The sequence below is a fragment of the Triticum aestivum genome, chromosome 3D (genome assembly GCF_018294505.1).
Source record: "Triticum aestivum cultivar Chinese Spring chromosome 3D, IWGSC CS RefSeq v2.1, whole genome shotgun sequence".
NCBI lineage: Eukaryota > Viridiplantae > Streptophyta > Magnoliopsida > Poales > Poaceae > Triticum > Triticum aestivum.
The window spans coordinates 371,080,422-371,093,398 of NC_057802.1; the positions used below are offsets into that span (position 1 = coordinate 371,080,422).

General features: G+C 44.7%; 1 protein-coding gene across 5 annotated transcripts; it reads left to right on the forward strand.

The window, feature by feature from the left end:
• Window positions 1–246: 246 nt before the first annotated feature.
• Window positions 247–11,458, forward strand: LOC123078967 (glutamate synthase 1 [NADH], chloroplastic). 5 transcript variants are annotated; one of them, XM_044501628.1, is made up of 23 exons: window positions 247–553; window positions 1,132–1,491; window positions 1,581–1,700; window positions 1,783–1,896; window positions 1,987–2,139; window positions 2,214–2,314; window positions 2,543–2,639; window positions 3,083–3,192; window positions 3,282–3,385; window positions 3,483–3,662; window positions 3,742–4,085; window positions 4,196–4,260; window positions 4,340–4,809; window positions 5,127–5,981; window positions 6,669–6,823; window positions 6,941–7,102; window positions 7,355–8,884; window positions 9,053–9,271; window positions 9,406–9,680; window positions 9,792–10,097; window positions 10,222–10,489; window positions 10,592–10,843; window positions 10,937–11,458. In XM_044501628.1, the coding sequence occupies exons 2-23, from the start codon at window positions 1,153–1,155 to the stop codon at window positions 11,153–11,155; spliced, it is 6,438 nt and encodes a 2,145-aa protein (XP_044357563.1). In that variant the 5' UTR covers window positions 247–553; window positions 1,132–1,152; the 3' UTR covers window positions 11,156–11,458. The 5 variants fall into 5 exon arrangements, with proteins under 5 accessions (XP_044357563.1, XP_044357564.1, XP_044357562.1 ...); XM_044501627.1 differs by lacking the exon at window positions 247–553 and adding an exon at window positions 805–896; XM_044501629.1 differs by lacking the exon at window positions 1,132–1,491 and having other exon boundaries at window positions 264–553.
• Window positions 11,459–12,977: the final 1,519 nt, after the last annotated feature.

Genomic DNA, 12,977 nt, shown 5'->3' on the forward strand with positions numbered 1-12,977 from the left:
CTCGGGGATCAAGGGAGTCACACGACGGCCTCGCCAAAAGGCCGCAGCCCACACGTGACCCGGAATTCTTGCTGTGCCCGGGGGCGGATACGCAAATACGGGAGATACCGTCGGTTGGCAACGACCTGCAACATAAGAGTAGGGGGAGGAGGCAGAAAACAATTGCTAAAACGAGATTTGGAGGGGCAACACAAACACAGGGGCCGGAAATATAGTGGGTGTGTGGGGACGAGGGAGGGGTTGGCAGGCACGGCGGGCGAGCGAGCTCCGCCTTCGCTCTATAAATGCAGGGCCGCGCATCGCCTTAAACGCCCCAAGACTCGGAGGAGAGGTCAGGGAGAGAGGAGGGAGGCGAGAGAGGCGGCGCGTTCCCAATCCGCACGCACGTACGAGTCCGCTCGCCCTCCCCCGTCGCTACCCGCCGGCCACCCGGCGAGGGACACGAGACCCGCGGCAGGCGGCGGCACTTGCGAGATCGCGCGCATCGGTCCCATCATCGTCCCCAGCCAGGCAAGGCAAGGGCAGGCGGCTGAGAGCGCTATAAGACCGAGAGGTACCCGTCCGTCCTGCGTCCCTCCCAGCTCTTGCCACGACGAGAATCCGTAGGTGGCGTCGTGGATAGATAGATAGATGGAAACATAGAGAGAGAGAGAGAGAGCAACTAGGTTGGCTCTGCCCGCGCGCGTGTGCGTAGTAGGTGGCGGCCGTTTCCGCTTAGTTTTATTATTCGATCTGCCGCTGGTGTTTCGATTCTGCGCCAGCCCGCGCGCGCGTGTGGTTTCTGAATCTTCCTCTCGTGTCCAGGAGGCGGCGGCGGAATCTCTCTGCGCCGCCGTGCGGCGGTTGGTAGATCTGTTCGTCTCTGGCCGGCCCCCGTCGCTGAGGCGTCTGGTCTGGTGATTATTTTTACCCTCTCTGTTCCATCGCGCCCAGCGTGGCGCAGGCTGTTTGCTTCTCTTTGCCTTTGGTCGCGACATGTGGGGAAGGGGACAACTTTCAGCTTTATGTTGTTGATTTTCTCTTGTTGTTTATTTCCACTGTTTTTCGGTTTGCTCCTTCGTAGTAAGAGATTGGTTTATGCGCGCCCTCTAATCCTCGTCGCATGGTTTATTGTTGCATTACATGTGATAGACTGAGGCGTGGGGTGCAGCCATGCCGACGGCGCAGGGGATTGGTTTGAAGCACGCGACGCCGACGGGCGTCGGCCGCAGGGCCCGGCGCAGCCACGCCGCGTCCGCGCATGGCCGCTCCGCGAGGCAGGCGCACGGTGCCATGTCTCTGGAGGGCGGCGGGTTCCTCGGCGGCGCGCACCGCATCGAGGAACGCGTCGCGCCATGCCCGCCTCGGGCCGCGGCGCGTGACGCAGAGTCGATACGGCCCATGTCTCTGCTACCCGAGAGCAGCATTGGGCTCTACAACCCGGCGTTCGAGCGTGACTCGTGCGGCGTTGGTTTCGTCGCCGAGCTGTCGGGCGTTGACAACCGGGCGACCGTGAGTTCTTTGCACCAAGGACACCGCTGCAGCTTCTCTCTTCCATCTACAGGGTTGAGATATTGATTTGGCTGTGATTTACTTTACAGGTCGTCGATGCCATTCAGATGCTTGAAAGAATGGCACACCGAGGTGCCTGCGGCTGTGAGAAAAACACTGGTGATGGTGCCGGCATTCTCGTTGCTCTACCACACAACTTCTTCCGAGAGGTGAATCAATGAAAATTGCAAGCAAACTCAGTTTTCCTTGACAGAGTTATTCATCTTGGGTGTCGCTCTGCTATTGCCGCAGGTGACAAAGGATGCCGGTTTCGAGTTACCGCCACCAGGTGAGTATGCTGTTGGAATGGTCTTCCTGCCAACCGATGAGAAGCGCCGCGAGAGGAGCAAAACTGAGTTTACAAAGGTTGGTTGGTTGGTGTATAGACAATTAGACAGCGTGCGAGGCGAGTCTGCGATGGTAAGCTTATGTGTTGGATTTTTTTTATTCATGCAGGTCGCTGAGTCGCTAGGACATTCGATACTTGGGTGGCGCCAGGTTCCCACTGACAATTCAGACTTGGGCCAAGCTGCGCTCGACACTGAACCAGCGATTGAACAGGTTTTCCTCACAAAGAGTTCAAAATCGAAGGCCGACTTCGAACAGCAGGTTCTCCATGAGTTTAATTTTCTCTCAACACATGTAATGAGCTTTCCTCTCAACTAACCCATCAATTATCACAGTTGTTTATCCTGAGGAGGCTCTCAATTGTATCTATCCGGGCCGCGCTGAATCTTAAGCGTGGAGGAGAGAGAGATTTCTACATGTGCTCTCTATCTTCAAGGTCCTTAACTTCTTCTGAATTGCATTTTCACTACAAACTGATGAGGTTGAGATCAGGAAGCCCAATTAAGGTCCTGGCTGTAATGGAATATTAACAACACAAAAATTGATAGGAAAAACAATCCTAGACTATCTCTTAAACTTTAGAAATCTGTAATGTAAGGACATCCCATTTTTACTGTATTCATGTGAGTAATTATTGTTAAATCTTCTTATTGTGGTTTTCCAGGACCATTGTCTACAAGGGCCAGCTTATGCCGTCTCAGCTTCAGGGGTACTACTATGCGGACATAGGTCATGAAAACTTCTCCAGTTATATGGCTCTGGTAAATACGAAACCTTGATACTCTTACAACAAAAGTCATGGTCGTAGTCAGCGGACGGGAATCAATAATAGCAAGCCAGTTGTAAGATCAAGACTCGCTCCTGTGCAGACATCAAATTTGAGCTGTCTATTCATATGCTATTTCAGTCCTGCTTCGTGATGCCTTTAAGTGAAGTACTAGAAACTTCTCTTAGTTGATACCCGATAACCATGTTGCAGAGTCCAGCTGCAGTTCTGCTATGGCCGACTGCTTGCCGACTCTTCAGGATGTGACCGAAGAAATTGTGTTTGGTTTGAGGTAGCTTAGGGCTCCCAACTGTTTTGCATGAAATTATACGCAGCTGATGTATTTTTACAAAATTCGTTCTTCACAAGGAAGTTTTGTTCTGAATACCTGCAAAAGATGATTATAATATGATTTCTAAAAGTCATATCTTGAAACAGGTTCACTCAAGGTTCTCCACCAACACCTTCCCCAGCTGGGACCGTGCACAGCCAATGCGTGTCTTAGGCCACAATGGAGAGATCAATACTCTTAAAGGGAACAAAAACTGGTAATATTATTGTCAAATCTTTTCCTCTTTGCTTTAACCATTTCTTGGCAGATGCAATTATCTCAATATGCACGTTGTATATATGGCAGGATGAAAGCTCGTGAGGGTCTCTTGGAGTGTGAGAAGCTTGGCCTATCACAGGATGAAATGTCAAAAATTCTTCCAATAGTGGATGCCACTTCTTCAGATTCAGGTCCGCAGTCTAATATGCAGCATGAATTCCACTTGGCAAATAAAAATTCATCTCGGTTTTGTGAGTTACTAAGTGTGAAAAAACATGTGAATTCTAGGTGCATTTGATGGTGTTCTCGAGCTCCTTATCCGTGGTGGAAGAAGCCTGCCAGAAGCTGTGATGATGATGATCCCTGAGGCGTGGCAGAATGATGTAAACATGGAACCTGATAAGAAAGCTCTGTACGAGTTCTTGTCAGCCCTTATGGAGCCTTGGGATGGACCTGCTCTCATATCTTGTAAAAAACTTAAACCCGTTTCTTTTTTCTGATCATACTTCTAACTGATTACTTAAGCTAACATGGGTACAACCTGTAGTTACCGATGGCCGCTACCTTGGAGCTACCCTGGATCGCAATGGCCTTAGGCCTGGTCGATTTTATGTGACCCACAGTGGACGTGTGGTCATGGGTAGTGAAGTTGGTGTTGTGGATATTCCTGCCCAAGATGTGTTGAGAAAGGGTCGGCTTAACCCTGGAATGATGTTACTCGTTGACTTCGACAACCATACTGTAGTAGATGATGAAGCACTCAAGGCACAGTACTCTAAAGCTCACCCGTATGGAGAATGGCTCAAACGACAAAAGATGTACCTCAAAGACATTGTAGAATCTGTCCCAGAAACTGACAGAGTTGCTCCAAGCATTTCTGGTTCTATTACGGTAAGTACTTACGTGGTCCAACTTCCTCATTCACTGGGTAGTTTGGTGACGAAAATTGGTAAACCATAAGTAACATGGTGATTTTAATATTCTTTTACAATTTGGTGTAGCAAACAAATGAGAACAAGGAATGTGTAGGCATCAATGCAATTGTGACTCCACTAAAGGCGTTTGGGTAAGCAAGGATTAAACATTGTCAACTATCACTCATGTTTCAGTTTCTGCTGGCTAATGATCCAACCGATTAACTACAGGTACACATTGGAAGCCCTAGAAATGTTGCTGCTGCCAATGGCTAAAGATGGAGTGGAAGCTCTTGGATCAATGGGAAATGATGCACCCCTAGCAGTGATGTCAAACAGAGAGAAGCTGACTTTTGAGTACTTCAAGCAGATGTTTGCACAAGTAACAAACCCTCCAATCGATCCAATTAGGGAGAAGATTGTTACATCTATGGAATGTATGATTGGGCCAGAAGGAGATTTGCTGGAAATAACCGAAAAGCAATGCAACCGCCTTGCACTTAAAGGTCCTTTGGTGTCAATGGATGAAATGGAATCTATCAAGAAGATGAACTACCGTGGTTGGCGCAGCAAGGTGCTCGACATAACTTATCTGAAGAATTCTGCAAGGAAGGGCTTGGAAGAAACTTTGGATAGAATTTGTGCTGAAGCCCGGGAAGCTATACGTGAGGGATACAAAATTTTAGTTCTTTCAGACAGAGGTCAGTGACTTATTCACTTTATACTTGCATCCCATTGTTTGATGGTACAAATTACTCATAAGTTGACAAAAAATTCTAGCAGATGGGTCAGGTGTGCACAATTTATTATCGTTAGCTTCCAGCAAACATATCACATCACCATATATTAACTTAAATATGATCATAATTTTCTTTGATAGTCAATTGTTTCCAGTGTAATGTGTTGTATGAAGGACATGCTTACTTTGTCACCTTGGACATAATTGGAATGTATATTAAGTTTATTATGCAACTCAATATCTTCCAATACTGAAATTTGTTGTATTTTCTTGATTCAGGATTTTCTTCAGACCGTGTTGCTGTCAGTTCCCTCTTAGCAGTTGGAGCAGTACATCAACACCTTGTTGCAAATCTTGAGAGGACACGCGTAGGATTATTGGTTGAGTCTGCTGAACCTCGTGAAGTGCACCATTTCTGTACACTCGTTGGATTTGGTGCAGATGCTATATGCCCTTATTTGGCCATTGAAGCAATTTGGTGCTTGCAGACTGATGGGAAGATTCCTCCTACCGACTCAAAGGAGGAACTTGTTGAAAAATATTTTTATGCTTCCATCTATGGAATGATGAAGGTTCTTGCAAAGATGGGAATATCCACCCTTGCATCTTACAAAGGGGCACAGATTTTTGAAGCTCTTGGACTTTCTTCTGAAGTGATTCACAAGTGTTTTGAAGGCACTCCTAGCAGAATTGAGGGTGCAACGTTCGAAATGCTTGCACGTGATGCTCTCCGTCTTCACGAGTTGGCATTCCCATCAAGAACACCTCCGCCTGGCAGTGCAGATGCAAAAGCCCTTCCCAATCCAGGGGATTACCACTGGAGGAAAAATGGTGAAGTCCACCTAAATGATCCTCTTGCAATGGCAAAATTACAAGAAGCAGCTAAAGTAAACAGCCGGGAAGCATACAAAGAATATTCTAAGCGAATTCAAGAGCTTAACAAGGCGTGCAATCTGCGTGGTATGCTGAAATTTATAGATAGCACTAGCAAGATTTCTTTGGATGAGGTTGAACCTGCAAGTGAGATAGTGAAACGCTTTTGTACTGGGGCAATGAGTTATGGATCTATTTCGTTGGAGGCACATACTGCCCTTGCTGTGGCCATGAACAAACTGGGAGGCAAATCTAACACAGGTATTTCATGCATATGTGACATTTTTTACCCTTTCGCTGGTTGTTACCCTTCTGATGAAATCATGTATAGTAGCTTTACTTGCACATCAACTCTTAGAGCCTTGTTGCATAACATATTTTTCTTATTTTTGCTGCAGTAGTGTAGTGTCTATGTTTCTACTGTTTAAATATGCCCTCGAAGTTGGTACTTTATACATGACCATGTCTAGAAATGCACTACTTATTTTGATGCTATCACATGAAAACTATACTCTCATAGCAGTACAAGTATTTATCTTCCTGTTGATGTTGAATGCACTTCTGTGAAAACTATACTCTCATAGTAGTGTCTATGTTTCTACAAGTATTTATCACATGAAAACTATACTCACATAAAACCATTTCATCTTCCTGTTGATGTTGAATGCACTTCTGTGAACAAATTATCCCAGTTCATAGCAAGAGTTAACTTCTAAGCTTTTATCTATCTGTTGATGTTGAATGCACTTCTGGTAGCAAATTATCCTAATTCCTAGCAAGATTTAACTTCTGCTTGCGTAGAAACCCAGACAGCTTGCACGCATTATTCTTCTTTGGACTGTTTGTATTATAGATATTTTCTGCCCACACAGTTAATATTATATTGCCAAATCTTTGTATTTATTTTCACTCCTAAACTAAACTCATTTTACCCATCTGCTAATTTAGGGGAGGGAGGGGAGCAGCCTTCTCGTATGGAGCCTCTTCCTGATGGTTCGATGAATCCAAAACGAAGTGCAATCAAGCAAGTTGCCAGTGGACGATTTGGAGTTTCCAGCTATTATCTGACTAATGCAGATGAGCTGCAGATAAAAATGGCTCAGGTACTTGACAATGCTGTGCATTGCGCAATCACTGGAATGATCTCAGTTTATAGAAAGCAACTGTATTCAACGTCATGTGGTTGGCATTTATTCTTTTTTTGTATCGTATATGTATAGGGTGCTAAGCCTGGTGAAGGTGGTGAGCTACCAGGTCACAAGGTTATCGGTGACATTGCAGTTACCAGACATTCTACAGCTGGTGTTGGGCTTATTAGTCCACCTCCTCACCATGATATATATTCTATCGAGGATCTTGCACAGCTTATCCATGACCTTAAGGTACATTACCTGATGCTCTTCTATAGCCAAGGCATCTGCCTATTTATGTATGGTTGTTAGTTGCTACTTCTAGATTATATTGGTTATCTAAACGCTGTGATGGTCTAACCCTCCTGAGAAGCTAGAATCACTTGCTAAACTGGTACAATTGATCCTGCACATATACTTGTGTCTCCATTTGGGAGTTTACCCTCCTTTTTGAAAAACTCATTTTGCAAATGTTACCTGCTGATGCCTGTCTTCTCTCTGTAGAATTCAAATCCTCAAGCTCGAATCAGCGTGAAGCTAGTGTCTGAGGCTGGTGTCGGAGTTGTAGCTAGCGGTGTTGTAAAAGGACACGCAGACCATGTTCTTATTTCTGGCCATGACGGTGGCACCGGTGCATCAAGATGGACAGGTATCAAGAATGCTGGACTTCCATGGGAACTAGGATTGGCCGAGACACATCAAACTTTAGTGGCAAATGGGCTTCGTGGTCGAGCTGTCCTACAAACAGATGGCCAGTTAAAAACTGGTAGAGATGTTGCTGTGGCGTGCTTACTTGGTGCAGAGGAATTTGGTTTCAGCACTGCTCCACTGATCACACTTGGCTGCATTATGATGCGGAAGTGCCATACCAATACTTGCCCTGTTGGTATAGCCACTCAAGATCCAGTGCTCCGAGAAAAATTTGCTGGAGAACCAGAGCATGTCATTAACTTTTTCTTCATGCTTGCTGAGGAGCTAAGAGAAATTATGGCTCAGCTTGGCCTCCGTACAATTAATGAAATGGTTGGACGCTCTGATATGCTTGAAGTTGATCCAGAAGTAGTTAAGAGCAATGAGAAACTTGAAAATATTGATCTCTCATTGATCTTAAAACCAGCTGCAGAGATTCGTCCTGGGGCCGCTCAGTACTGTGTTGAAAAGCAAGACCATGGCCTTGACATGGCTTTGGATAACAAACTTATAGCTTTATCAAGGCCTGCACTTGAAAAGGAAGTTCGTGTTTTCGTTGAGACTCCAATCAAGAACACTAATCGGGCAGTAGGCACTACACTTAGCCATGAAGTCACAAAACGTTATCACATGAAGGGATTAGATCCTGGAACCATTCATGTGAAACTCACTGGAAGTGCTGGTCAGAGTTTTGGTGCTTTTCTCTGTCCTGGAATAACCCTTGAGCTTGAAGGAGACAGCAATGATTACGTTGGCAAAGGATTATCTGGTGGAAAGATTGTTGTGTACCCACCCAGGAACAGTACATTTAGTGCAGAAGACAATATTGTCATTGGTAATGTGGCCCTGTATGGTGCTACCAAGGGAGAAGCATACTTCAATGGAATGGCAGCAGAAAGGTTTTGTGTTCGTAATTCTGGTGCTCGAACAGTGGTTGAAGGAATTGGTGATCATGGATGCGAGTACATGACAGGGGGTACTGTAGTCATCCTTGGTAAAACAGGAAGAAATTTTGCTGCTGGGATGAGTGGAGGCATCGCTTATGTTTATGATGTTGATGGGACATTCAGTGCCCGCTGTAACAATGAGTTGGTTGATCTATATCATGTGGAGGAAGAGGATGATGTAACCACTTTGAAAATGATGATAGAGCAACATCGACTTCACACAGAGAGCGTCCTGGCCAAAGACATACTCTCTAAATTCGACACTCTTCTTCCAAAATTTGTAAAAGTATATCCAAGGGATTATAAGAGGGTTCTAGAAGAAATGAAGGCAGAAAAAGCTGCAGCTAGGCCTACAAAGGAACCTAAGGTGGCAAATGGTGTTTCTGTGACAACTAAGGTAATATATGATTTAAGTAATAATTCTTCTGCATACCTTTTTAATTTGAATTTATAGTAGAGATGGTGTTCTCCATTTAAGTTTATCCATCAGAAATTGCAATGATGCACATTGCCACTACTGTGTGAACTTCTATTTTTGCCTAAGTAGATTAACTTTGATCTACAGAAAATACAAACAGAGAAGTCATCCAGCCGACCAACACGTGTTGCCAACGCCAAAAAGTACCGGGGTTTTGTAACATATGAGCGAGAGGGTGTTTCTTACCGTGATCCAAATGAGCGTGTTAAAGATTGGAACGAGGTTGCCATTGAATCAGTTCCAGGGCCACTGTTAAACACACAGTCTGCTCGTTGTATGGATTGTGGCACTCCTTTCTGTCATCAGGTGAAGCTGAGTTTATCTTTTCTATTTAACATTGATGATTGTAGTTGGATTTATTGTGGGGTTAAGGATTGATATGTTTAGTCATTGACTACATATGACATCGAGATGCTAAGATTTCATGATTATTTGTACAGGAAAGCTCAGGTGCTGGCTGTCCTCTTGGAAATAAGATCCCAGAGTTCAATGAATTAGTTCACCAGAATAGATGGCGTGAAGCATTGGATCGCCTACTAGAGACAAACAACTTCCCTGAATTTACTGGACGTGTGTGCCCTGCTCCTTGTGAGGGGTCTTGTGTTCTTGGCATTATTGAGAACCCAGTATCAATCAAAAGCATAGAATGCTCGATTATAGACAAAGGTTTTGAGGAGGGATGGATGGTACCACGACCACCACTTCAAAGAACAGGGTATGTCTTTTTTACCATCTAGTTCGGCTTATTCCCTTATTTATTTACTTTTGTTTCATTAATAGGTAACATTTGAGTTACAATTTCTGATATAAACTGTTCCTTTCGCAGAAAGAAAATCGCTATAGTTGGCAGTGGTCCTGCTGGTTTGGCTGCCGCTGATCAACTGAATAAAATGGGCCATTTTGTAACTGTATTTGAACGTTCGGATCGTATAGGAGGTCTTATGATGTATGGAGTACCAAACATGAAGACAGACAAGATTGGAGTTGTTCAGCGTCGTGTCAATTTAATGGCCGAAGAGGGTGTAACATTTGTGGTGAATGCTAATATAGGGAGTGATCCTTTATACTCAATTGAACGTCTCCGTTCTGAGAACAATGCAGTTATTTTGGCTTGTGGAGCTACAAAACCAAGGTAACTAATTGGAACGAGGATTTTTTTCTAGTTTACTCCAAGAGGAGTAGCAACAATCTCAAAAGAACTGGCATATATCTTTTGACACTAACTGACTAACATCATGTGGGATATTCTTGAACAGGGACCTCAGTATTCCTGGCCGTCAGCTAGCTGGAGTTCATTTTGCCATGGAATTTCTCCACGCAAATACCAAAAGCTTGCTTGATAGCAACTTGGAGGATGGAAGATACATATCTGCCAAGGGTAAGAAGGTGGTGGTCATTGGTGGTGGAGACACAGGCACAGATTGCATCGGTACGTCTGTTAGGCATGGTTGCAGCAGCATTGTAAATCTGGAGCTTCTCACCAAGCCACCAAGCAAGAGAGCTTCTGACAACCCCTGGCCCCAGGTAAATGCAAAAAAAACTGGATATTGCCCTGCACATGCGAATTTGGCCATTCCATTTCCAGCTTGGAAAGTTCTCAAGTCACCATTCTGTTTTTGCATGCAGTGGCCTAGAGTCTTCCGAGTGGACTATGGGCACCAGGAAGCATCTACCAAGTTTGGAAATGATCCAAGAACTTACGAAGTCTTAACCAAGCGTTTCATTGGTGATGAAGATGGAAAATTGAAGGCCCTTGAGGTGGTGCGCGTGAAGTGGGAGAAAGTAGATGGAAGATTCCAGTTCAAGGAGATTGAAGGATCACAGATCATCGAGGCAGACCTTGTCCTCCTTGCCATGGGATTCCTGGGCCCTGAAGAGGTTAGTTATGCAGACTCTGAACTACTGTCACGCCTGAGTTTTATCTTGATGATAGATGTTGGACAAGCAACTCACCGTTTTATTTCTCTGCAGAACATCGCTGACAAACTGGGTTTAGAGAAAGACAACCGTTCCAACTTCAAAGCTCAATTCGGACACTTCGGGACCAGTGTGGATGGCGTTTTTGCCGCTGGGGATTGCAGGCGCGGGCAATCGCTGGTTGTTTGGGCCATCACCGAAGGGCGTGAAGCTGCTGCTGCAGTAGATAAGTACTTGTCAAGGGATGAACAAAATGTCGCAGGCCTTACATAGGTTTGTGGTGCTGAATTCATAGCAACGTAATTTAGGATGGGTGATTTTATCCATTGATGATGATAGCAAATTGTGCTAAGGCTTGGGCTCAATAGGGAAAGAAAGAGAGAGAGAGAGCCCTTTTTATACTTGGGATAGGCATACAATTGGAAATTTTGGTTGGCTATTGTTTGTTGGTTCATTGTCTAGCTATAATGTTTTGCTTCGCTGCCTAAATGCGGCTTTGTAGCCTGAATAATGTACAGTATTTTTGGTTGCTCAATGGTTGTAAAGTCGTCTGGGTAATATGGACTAGTACTTTTATTTTCCCCAAAATCTAAAAATGGCCGCGTGCTAACTAAAGAGAACGAGCGGCCGGGCTTCCTAGCCATGCATGAGTTGTTTTTGCATGTTATTATCAGTATTTAATGTGTTCACACTAGTTGATTTTAAAAAGCCATATCTTTCAAATTGCGCGTCGGAATTCAGATCCGTCTTCACTGTCGAATTCTTTGCGACGAGATCTTTGAAACTAGATCCCGCATGAGTATATTTCGACGAAAGTTTTTGATGCCAACTTTGGCGCTATATTGTGCAACTTCAGTACTGCTTTGTGCAACTTTAGTACTGCATGGTGCAATTTTTTTTAGACCCAATTTTTTGGAGCTGCATCCACAGTAGTTGTAGTTGCACACATAGTAGTCCTAGTTGGCATATGCATGACCACAGAGTTGCACAATCTAGCCGCACAGTCACATATGAATTGTCATAGCTTGTAATATAGTCTAGTTGCACACACATTGATATTTAGTTGGCTTATAACGTAGTCTAGTTGCACACACATTGATGTTTAGTTGGCAGGAAGACTAGTTGCACACACATATGCTTAGTTGGCTTATAATATAGTCTAGTTGCACACACATTGATGTTTAGTTGGCAGGACACTAGTTGCACACACATATGCTCAGTTGACGCGACAATGTAGTCTAGTTGCACACGCATATGCTCAGTTGACGCGACAATGTAGTCTAGTTGCACACACATTGATATTTAGTTGGCAGGACTAGTTACACACACATATACTCGGCGATGTAGTCTAGTTGCACACATATTGATGATTAGTTGGCAGGACTATTGACACACATATGCTCAGTTGGCGCGACAATGTAGTCTAGTTGCAGACACATTGATGTTTAGTTGACAGGACTATTGGCGCACACATATGCTCAGTTGGCGCGGCAATGTAGTCTAGTTGCACACACATTGATGTTTAGTTGACAGGAAGAATAGTTCGTCGAAACATTCCCATGCAGATCTATTTTTGAAGAGCACGTCGCGAGGGTTTCAACGATGACAACGGATCAGAATTTCGACACACGGTTTAAAAGATATGTCTTTTATAATTTTGAAAACCAAAAATTAATGCACTAGAGGCGAACATGAGAATAGTCATCCATCACGTGAGAAAAGACCAGCAGTGTCCTTTTAGCACTTTTGGATTACAGTAATTTAGCTCTTTTTAATATGTGGCAGCGACTAGACATCTGGGACCAGGGGCCGGCCGCTCGCGAGCGGCAGCGAGCACCCGGCCGCCAGCTAGACCGGTCCTTTATTTTTTGTGTGCGCTGGTGACATGGGAACCCCACTAGTTGGCAATCATCTCTGGGAGGAACCTGGGCAAATGATAACTCCTCCCAACAAGGAGCGATCGAGCGAACCCTCGTGTTTCCTTTTGGGCGTCAGCTACATTGGTTGTTCACGCGAACACTCAGCAGGCCCACGAAGGGCCAATGAAAGAAGAGAGGTAGGCTCTTTCTTTTTTTTAAATGCCATGAAAAATAAA